General features: G+C 42.1%; 1 protein-coding gene across 1 annotated transcript; it reads left to right on the forward strand.

Annotated features, from left to right (window-relative positions):
- Positions 1 to 357: 357 nt before the first annotated feature.
- Positions 358 to 4,751, forward strand: LOC147613284 (ubiquitin domain-containing protein DSK2a-like). The gene is made up of 7 exons (XM_086782565.1): positions 358 to 791; positions 2,547 to 3,308; positions 3,394 to 3,635; positions 3,747 to 3,860; positions 3,952 to 4,007; positions 4,111 to 4,229; positions 4,335 to 4,751. The coding sequence occupies exons 1-7, from the start codon at positions 575 to 577 to the stop codon at positions 4,487 to 4,489; spliced, it is 1,665 nt and encodes a 554-aa protein (XP_086638691.1). The 5' UTR covers positions 358 to 574; the 3' UTR covers positions 4,490 to 4,751.
- The last annotated feature ends 5,468 nt before the right edge of the window (positions 4,752 to 10,219 follow it).

Raw genomic sequence — 10,219 nt, forward strand, 5'->3', positions numbered from 1 at the left:
CCCAGCTATCATAACACTATCTATGGCGGTTTGCTGTGGGTGTTTGTATCTTAATTGAAGGGCGTGAGTTCGAATCCCCTCCCCCCTCCCCAGCTATCATAACACTATTTATGGCAGTTTGCTATGGGTGCTTGTATCTTAACCGAAGGGCGAGAGTTCGAATCCCATATCCTCCCCTCGTGAATCCAGCCACAATGCAGAGTTCCTCTCTCACATGAAAGATGCCACGTGGAGATCCAAAACATTGCAAGATTATGGATAATAGAAATCTTCCTCCCTCTCCCTCTCCCTCTCCCTCTCCCTCCCCTCCCAAGTAAGGGTTAAATATAAAATCCTCCTAATAAAAGAAAAACACTATTTTTCTAAAAGAAAGATGAAAAACCGTTCCTGAATTTAAGCAGGCCGGTCTCTAAAGCTGCCCTTCCTCCAGGCGTCTTAGAAAAGAAGGCAATAAAACCCTCCTCTCTCTCTCAGACGCCCTCGGGTGGATCGCCTCTGCACCTACCCCTACGCGCTACGTGATCGCCCCCCTTATTACCCTCTTCAATCAGTCTCTGCCGATCGTCAAGGTCCCATGGCAGACGAGGCCCAACGGGGCCCTGTGGCCGGCAAGTCCACTGTCCACGTGCGTTGCACCAACGGCAGCAAGTTCTCTGTCGAAGCTGACCTCAGCACCACCATCGCTGCCTTCAAGTCCCTTCTCGTTGAAGGATCTGGCGTCGCAGCCGACCAGCAGAGGCTCATCTACAAGGGCCGCGTCCTCAAAGATGACAGCACGCTTGAAAGCTACGGTAAGCTCTTTTTCCAAGCCTCTGCATCAGATCGGTATAACAGAAAGACAGAAACCCTAATTTTTTTCGCAGTTCGAGAAACATGGCTAAAACCTATTTTACGTCTCCGTGGCCCCTAGAAACCCTATTAGATTGGTTTTAGTTTTGTTTTAAGTAACAGAGACCCCTAGTTTTTGCTCAAGTAGGGGAACGAAACTTTTATTTTGTGGTTATGGAAATGTACCCAGCCTTTTTTCCCTTTTTAAAGATGTTTGAGCAGGTGCTAAGGTTAGATGTCCCGCAGCAAAAAGAGGGTTGGTATTTGCTCTCTTGTCCAAATGGAGCCTGGAGAATGCCAGTCTCAATTATCTCATTGTTTAATCTAAACCAAATGACGCTGTTATGCAGATCTAATTCTCTAGTTTGTACGGGGGGATTGATGCTGATCAGTTTCTTCCTCTCTCTTTTTGCATTGGTCTCGCTTTGAGGACATCAGTAGGGCCTATCATCCCTGCCCTCTCTTGCCTTGCAAATTTTTCAGCATGGTGGTTGGTTGTCAGCTTAACATGGGGCTTAGTATTATCAAGGTGGATCATGCTATGTGGGTTTCCGAGTGGAGGGTTTTGCCCTTAGCTTGGATATATATTTGCTAGACTTGTCGTGAAACGTTTCGCCATGCTTATGAAGAACAAGGTGAGTGGGGTCGATCATACCAAGGGTTTCACTTTTGCTACACTTGTGAAATATAGAACCATAGTAGATGCATGGTTTGATGAGTTTATTTTTAGTGTTATATTTGATTACAAAAACAGCTTTCAGAGGCACTGTCTGGCTTTATATTCTGACCTTAATCTGGTTGATGTAGCAGTTAACAGCTATTCATGAACCTTGAGTACTTATCAGATAGGGCTAGACATAATCCAGGGCCACAACACTGTCCCCTCACTTTTTTTGTGATAGCTTCCTCTCCTTTTCTTTGAGCTTACGATTGTAGGCTCCCCCCTCCTGGTTCAAGTCCCCTTTAGGTTTACGATTGTAGGCGCCCCCCCCCCCCTCCTCTTGGTTCCTTGTCGTCTCTCTGTCTCTCTCTTTTTCTCTCCTCCCCCCCCCCCTCCCTTAGAGTTCTTGCATAGTGGTTTGTGCACTGGTCTTAACTGAGAGATTCCTGTTTCAGTTCCCCTTACTTGCACTTTGGTGCTGTCATATGTATTATCTGTGGTCAGGTGGCTTTGCTGTGGTTGTAATCTTCAGGCCTCTTTAGGCTTATGATTGTAGGCTCCTCCTCTCTCTCTCTCTCTCTCTCTCTCTCTCTCTCTCCCTGTTCTCTCTTTCTCTCTCTCTCCTCCCTTGGTGGGTGTGTCATTTCTCCCATTTGTTTCTTTCCCTCTTACAATTTACACCTCCGGTTATCCATAATTTCTGAGATAATGTGAAGCTCCCTTAAGTTTCTTTATGTGCACTTTGGTACAGTTATATGTATTATCTGTGGTCAGCTGGCTTGGCTGTGAGGTCAAAAGAATTCTCAACTCATCTCTCTCTCTCTCTCTCTCTCTCTCTCTCTCTCTCTCTCTCTCTGTCCTCTTGGTGGGGTGTCATTTCTCCCATTTGTTTCTTTCCCTCTTACAATTTCCAGAACCGCCTCCGGTTATCCATAATTTCTGAGATTATGTGAGGCTCCCTTTATTGACTCATAACCACAGGTGCAGCAAAGATTATTTGATCTCTTCTTTCTTGTTGGCCTTTTTGTTTCTAAAATTTCAAATGTGGTTGGTACAGGAGTGCAACATGACCACACGGTCCATTTAGTGCGAGCAGCTCCCTCATCTTCTGCAGCAGCAGTTGCAGCAGCAAGTGGAGCTTCCACAGATAGCTCAGTTGCCCCTTCTGCTGGCAGTACTCCTGCAGCTAATTTGGGAGCTGGCCTTGGTGGGATAAATGGTCTTGGAGGCCCTGATCCCTTTGGGTTTGGTGGTATGGGTGGTGGCATAGGTATGGGGTTTCCAGAATTCCAACAGGTACAACAACAATTGATGCAGAATCCTAATCTGATGCGAGATATGATGAACATGCCAGCTGTTCAAAGCCTGATGAACAATCCCGAACTCATGCGAAATTTGATCATGAATAATCCGCAAATGAGAAGCCTCATCGATAGGAACCCGGAACTAGGGCACATTTTAAATGACCCAGGCACACTGCGCCAAACACTCGATGCAGCACGGAACCCTGAACTAATGCGGGAGATGATGAGGAACACGGATCGTGCTATGAGCAACATTGAAGCATCTCCGGAGGGGTTCAACATGCTGAGGCGCATGTACGAGACAGTAGAAGAGCCTTTTCTTAATGCTGCAACGGGTGCAGATGGGGGCAATGATTTGGCAGCCAATCCATTTGCAGCGTTACTGGGAACGCAGGGACTACAGCTACAAGCTGACGCTCCTCGTACAGGAGCTGCTGGGACAACCACTGCCACTACAGGTGCAGAGGCTGTAGCCCCAAACACTGCCCCACTTCCAAATCCATGGAACCCTACCCGTAAGTCAGCTGTTTGCAGTCATAACATGGATTAATTGAGTGTATAAAGCAGGACACAAGGTGTAATGGTTGTTTTTGTTGACAGAAAACGTTGCCAACACTGGTCTGGGAGGTGCAGCAGGCCAGGCGGCTACAGGTGCCAGAACTACTACTACTACTACAGGTTTGGATGGCCTTGCTGGGCTTACTGGTCTTGGTTTTCCAGACCTTGGAGCAGCTGGTGGAATGGGTTTGATCGATCCGTCCCTAGTACAACAAATGCTGCAAAATCCTGCAATTGTTCAAATGATGCAGAGCCTTCTATCTAATCCCCAATACATCAATCAGGTATCTTCATGGACTTCTCCAACAAAATGATCGGTGCTAGGTCAGGAGGTTTCAGACCTATTGGTCATGCGAACTAGTTGCTTTTCCTTACTTTCTCTCTCATTGGTTCAGATACTGAACATGCAGCCGCATTTGCGTTCTATGCTGAATGCGAACCCGCAATTCAGAGAGATGATGCAGAATCCTGATTTTTTGAGGCAAATTAGTAGTCCTGAGATCCTGCAGGTATATCAGTCTTACATTATAATTTGTTACTATTAGAGTTTGTTTGAAATCAAGCAAAGTATTGCAGCTAATCCAACCCTCTGCTTTGCAGCAAATGCTATCTGTGCAACCTGGTCAGCCACTTGGTCAACAGATGCCAGCAGCCCAGTAAGAACTCTATCTCTTGCTCATCCACACAGAGCTCTCACTCATACAGGCACTCATCCATGCACGCTTATAATCAGCTGACCCAACTTGCATGGTTTTTCAGAACACCTGGAGGAAACGGAGCTGCTGCAGTGGCAGGTGGTGCCAGCCCCTTCGACATGAACTCTTTGCTTGGCTTATTCGGAGCCCTCGGAGGAGGAGTCCCCACGACAATTCCAGAAGGTTGGTGTGGTTTTTTGTTTCTCTTATGGCTGCAGTTTTGGGAGGCTTGCATAATTTTTTTTGCCAGTATATTGTCTTTTTGACTGCGTTTCTCTGTGTCTGCAGTAAACACGGTTCCTCCCGAACAGCTTTATGTTTCACAGTTATCACAGCTGCAAGACATGGGGTTTATTGATACTGAAGCCAACATACAGGCATTGAGGGCTACTGGTGGGAATGTCCATGCTGCTGTGGAGCGGCTACTTGGTAACCCAGGCTAATCCGAAATACTATTATTGCGCCTAGCTAAGTTTAATTGTCGTAGGGCTTGATCCATGAATGTATTCATACCGCACTCATGCCATGTTGGCATGATTTGGTGTGTCGTCCATGTAAAAAGCACAGAAGCTTTGACTTGTCATAATTATTTCTCGGCTCTCAAAGATGCAGCAAAGATGACAATGTTGCTGCACTAGGTGTACAGTGCAGACTTGATCTTTTCAGCTTGGTTTAAAGAATGGGGTTAAAAGGCTGAGCACTAACTTACACTGCATGTCGGACTGCGCTTGTTCCTGTTTTTGTAGCTTCACCACAAGTGCTTTGTTTGTGCTTGTGTATTCTGCTTGTGCCCAGTGTGCTTTGATGGTTGTACACGTCTATGAATGCATAATCCTAGAGCTCATTAGTGTCTTTACATACATCTTCCCTCCCATTGGATGGGTGGGAGAGATTCACGTGGGGTCAAGTTTGTAAAGGTCCTTATCTTTCTACTTTTTGCTGCGTATGGCCTTGCCATCTAACTTCATATGAAGCAGCTAATTTACTGTAACTTCCTTAGAGAGGTTGACTGCTTGCTTAGTGAATTTAAGTTTTTTAAAAGTCTTATTTAATTAGGACAAGTTTTTTGCGTTGGTCCTGGTTGGCCTTTGGAGCTGTCCAGGATGCTCAGCATGTTTGCTTTTATTCTTGCTTCATTGCTGGCCCAGGGACCCGCTCTTTTTAAGCTGTAAAAAAGGCTTTTTCTTTCATGTCCAGTGAGGGTGTTGTCAGAGCCTCTGCTTTACATGAAGGCGACCTTTGAAACATGTAAGCCTCTTATGTTATAGCTAAAACACCTGAAGGAAGAGAGGAGGCACAACCCAGAGGAGAATGATGTGAACCCTTGCTGAAAGTGTGATAATGTAGTGCTTCAAGTTGAAGTGTGGATGCGTGACATTAAGCAAACAAAATTATACAGAGATTACTATCTCAAGCCTGCAATTGGTGTAATAATAGTGGGCAATGGAGTATGCAGCCAGCTTGGGCTCAACGTAGCAACTCTACAGAAGTCTTGATACTTACTGATATACCATTTAGTGTTTCTTCTTTGACTCATTTGATTTGCCATAAAATGCATGTGCACTTAATAAGCAAGTCAAGGTTTGTAAAAAAAGAATCTTCTGGGTGAAAGCTGGGTTCCTCACTTCCATCTTTCCCTGTGAAACAGAAGCCTGATCCCTAGTATTCTATATGAGAGTATAGTGGCATGAAACACCATCTTTCTGGCTTTAGTGATCCCTCATATAGTCTAGTAACCTTGTATGTAATCTCTTGTGGTAATTTGTTTACTGGTGAAAATCTGAAAATTGAAAAACCATTGGTGAGACACAGAAAAATAATCAAATCGCCTTCTTGTGGTATCAAGGGCTGAAGAGCAAGCTTGGATGTTTGGACTAGAAAGCTAACCTCAATTACTTTTGTTGAACATGAACACTATTTTCGATCCTTATAATTATCGGTGAGAAGAGGCACTTAAAAGGTCAGAAATGGGGTATATTTTACCCTACATGACAATGTTCTTCATTACGAGTACATTTTTAAAGGATTGTTCAAGCCAATTTATGAGTAATGTGTCTACTGATAAATTGACGTTTGGTCATGCAACTTCAAGAATAATGTAAGAGCATATAAGGAGAATGATACATTATCACAAGGGTTAGAAACTGTTAGGGCGGTCTGTTAGTACAAACTTTGAGAATCACACACTGATAAAGTAGGATAGATGCATTTGTGAAAATAACATCGAAGTGTTAACACATTTGCAAGGAGGTTTTGAACGTGCGTGCCCAGCTTCTAAAGCCGAATTGGAGCATGCAGTTCTAAATCTTTTGGGGGTATTGCAAGGAGATTTTGAATGTGTGCCCAGATCTCAAAGCCGAATTGCACCGTTCTGTTATAAATTTACAAGGGAGCATGTAACTTCAAGTTATCAATTTTGGAGTGTGATCGAATTATAGCATGCAGTTCTAAATTTACAAGGGAACATGTTAATCTATGTTATCAGTTTTGGAGTGTGTGTGTGCTATATCGGTTGGAGTGTCAATTTTCTCGTACAAGCTATATTATCAATTCGTGGAGAGAGTGTCAATTCTCTCGTACAAGCTATATTGGTTGATGGATCAGGGGGCATCTGGAAGTGTGATCTCGGTGCATGTGGCATGTCACTTTTTTTTGTGTCCATTGACTTGACATGCTATCAAGTGTGTCAAGAGCTCGGCTATGTTTATGATGGTGAGTTGCAATGGTAAAGCGGGTAGCTAGTAGCTACTCCTTGCTAAAGCTTTCAGCCTAGAAGGGTACCCATTCCTCAAGAATCCGGGGCTTGACGACCCCAAGCCACTCTCACTCGAGAGTCAATGAAAGCTTTAAGTCTTGAGACAACCTTTTGGTGCCCATATCATTAGGAAAAATGGAAGCTCATTTTGGGGCCTTGTAAGAAATTCACTATTTTCTCTTTTCTCTCTCTACAAAAGCAAGAAAATATGGATACTTGCGTCAGAAATGTCAGTGTGAAAAGGAATAAATATATTCTTTCACATGCTTTACATTCAATGTTCATATATGAGCAACACTTTTCTGTGTAGAATTTGGTGATTTTGACATCGCAGACACGTCCGGAACGGCCCGGAAGAAGGTACCAAATCGCGTTTTTCAGCAAATCCACTTTTGGGGCCTTTTTGGGCCGTTTCCAGGCCTCCGGATGTCCGATTCGAGCGTTTTCGGTACCGTTTTTGGGGTTTTCGGCCGTTTCGGACGCGTCTGCGGTGTCAAAATCACCAAATTCTGCACAAAAAATAAATTTTTTAAAAATTCAAATTGGATCACCTTATTAATGTGACACGCTTCTACGAACATACAGTACTATTTCTTTTTCTTATTTTCATCTTCTTTTGTTGAATTTTCAACGTAACGTTGGCCCACTCCTGATTGGTTGAGAGCCTATTTTCTCTCTCTTCTAAAAGGTCCCAAAATGAGCTCCCTTTTTTCCTAATGGGGATGCCATTGGTTTTTTCAAAGGTGTTTATGTTGGTGATTGTGAATTAACACCATCATTATAAAAGTGTGTTTGGGCTCTCTTTCAAGGAATGCTATGGGGTTAGGTGAACCATAAGTGCTAAGGGAGTAAATACACAGAAGCACTAAATGGGGTAAGAGTTGGAAAAGCAGTAAAGAAGCAAAGTAAGGAAAGCACTCGAGAGGGGGTCTTACACACTAGATTCAATGGTGTCTTTGATATTTTCTCTTTCCATTTCTATCTCAAGGCCAAATTTAGATATGTTCTCTCTAAATCAATCTAAATCAAGAAGAGTTCCTTCATCAATTTCATTTAGTTTTTGCACATGCAAAAAATGCCCTCAATTCTTTTATCCTCCCACGGCATATAATTTTGTTACAAAGATGGTACACTGCAAAATACTAATAATATAACCATTTGCTATCAAGATTGACTCCAAAAACTTGATGTGAATGAAGCAGAATATATTGGAGCTCTACATTATGATATTTCCAAACAAGTTTTTTTCAAACACACACACCTAGAGATATTAACATATTTTTTTTAAATGTAGGCATAATATAACCTTATGAAATGCAGTCATATATATATATATATTATTTTGATTCCTTATGGAGCCACAAGTTATTGTACATCATACATGACAAAGGTAAACAAAATAGTGTCCAAACAAGCATTCAAAGTAGTAAATTTAACAATATATCAATAGGTTAGTAAGTTCAAAATATGCGCATAGCCATGTTAAGTGCTCAACAACTAAGTTTTTACCAAGTAATCTATGTATTATTGTCACTTTCTTTATTGTTCACTACTTGTCAATTCACATTCATGAACACCAATCCATCGAAAGAATGTGTCCTTAATAACTTCTTGAATCATTTAATATATTTTGTGAAGATATCATGACTAAGTATACAAAGCATAAGACACACCTCTCACCCAACACCTTTTCCCTCTAGCAACTTGCCAATTATTTGTTTTCCCTCCTTTGGCAACTTACCAATTACAAATAATTGATAAGAACCAAGGGGGGAGGGAGGGAGAGAGAGGGGGAAGAAGAAAGAAAATTATATAAACGTGTGCATGAGGTCAAAATGGCCTATAAGACACACAATACATAACATGAAAACCATGTCTATCTTGAGCTAAATTTATGGTTTAGTAAAACCAAAAAACCATCCTACTAATCAACTAGTAGGTCTATGATACCAAGCACTATATTTTTTTTCACATGGGTGTGTTTTTGCGTTTGTCTTGGCTTGCCTTCTATCCAAGCTGGTGTCATTCACACATCACTCTCAACCATGCCATCATATTCAATCTAGGGCCTACACATGACATCTTGTGTGTGAGGCTCCATTTAACTAAACACATAATGTGGCACATAATATGACAAACAAATTGAAAAAATGAATCATTAAAATTCTTTTAATACTTTATTTCTAATCCAAATACAAATCAAAGCCTCATTTCACCACTTACAAGAAATGCGTGACATTCTTCGTTGAAAATGTACCACATAAGAATTCAAAGAGATTTTCAAATACACCAAAAGAGTCGACATGTGTCATGGGAGAAAATCTCTCTGACGTATTTATCCCACATACCTGGTATTGATTTTGGACACCCCTATAGAGGGTAAAAGGGGCTCGCTTTTCTCTCCATCCAAGTGGTGAGAGAGAACTTCTGTCCATGCCTCATCTTCATGGGAGCTAGTGGGTGCTCTTGCCTTCGTTTCTCTCCACACCTCCTCTTCATGGGAGCTAGCAGGTGCACTTGCCTTCGTGCTTGTGTGGCTATTTTATTGGTGGGTTCTCTTAGGTGCTATGTACTTGTGTATGTGCGGCCGTCCCACCTATAATGTGTGACGTGATGTTAACACTGTTGTTGTGGGGGAAAAGTTTTTTGAAAGCACATCTAAATTCCATGTATACATTTAAAAACTACATGAATTTTGATATTTTTTCAAGATTAAGCACATCTGTGACCTCCGTAGATTTATAAATTAGTATTATTTGTGGCATAAAAATAAAATTTACTCCCATGTGAGAATTTCAAATACACCAAAAGTTGACATGTGTCATGGGAGAAAAGCTCTCTAACGTATTTATCCCACATACCTGGTATTGTTTTTGGGCACCCCTATAGAGGGTAAAAGGGGCTCCATTTTCTCTCCATCCAAGTGGTGAGAGAAAACTTCTCTCCATGCCTTGTCTTCATGGGAGCTAGTGGGTGCTCTTGCCTTGGTTTCTCTCCACACCTCCTCTTCATGGGAGTTAGCGGGTGCTCTTGCCTTCGTGCTTGTGTGGCCATTTTATTGGTGGGTTCTCTTAGGTGCTATGCACTTGTGTATGTGAGGCCGTCCCACCTATAATGTGTGACGTGATGTTAACACTATTGTTGTGGGGGAAAATAGGTAATTAACGAGGGATTCTCTCCATGAAAGCTAAAAAATGGCTTAAAACACAGTTTTTTGAAAGCACATCTAAAATTCCATGCATTTTGATATTTTTTCAAGATTAAGCACACGCGTGACCTCCGTAGATTTATAACTTAGTATTATTTGTGGCATAAAAATAAAATTTACTCCCATGTGAGAATTTCAAATACACCAAAAGAGTCGACATGTGTCATGGGAGAAAAGCTCTCTGACGTATTTATCCCACATACCTGGTAT

This window comes from Cibotium barometz, chromosome 44 (assembly GCF_041138505.1).
Source record: "Cibotium barometz isolate CiBa-2024 chromosome 44, ASM4113850v1, whole genome shotgun sequence".
Classification (NCBI taxonomy): Eukaryota; Viridiplantae; Streptophyta; class Polypodiopsida; order Cyatheales; family Cibotiaceae; genus Cibotium; species Cibotium barometz.

Excerpts from the sequence above, each read along its gene's own strand:
- LOC147613284 (XM_086782565.1), top strand. The coding sequence starts at position 575 with ATGGCAGACGAGGCCCAACGGGGCCCTGTGGCCGGCAAGTCCACTGTC. Across the intron at positions 3,636-3,746 it reads ATCCCCAATACATCAATCAG|ATACTGAACATGCAGCCGCA; the intron begins GTATCTTCATGG and ends TCATTGGTTCAG. Across the intron at positions 4,230-4,334 it reads CCCCACGACAATTCCAGAAG|TAAACACGGTTCCTCCCGAA; the intron begins GTTGGTGTGGTT and ends CTGTGTCTGCAG.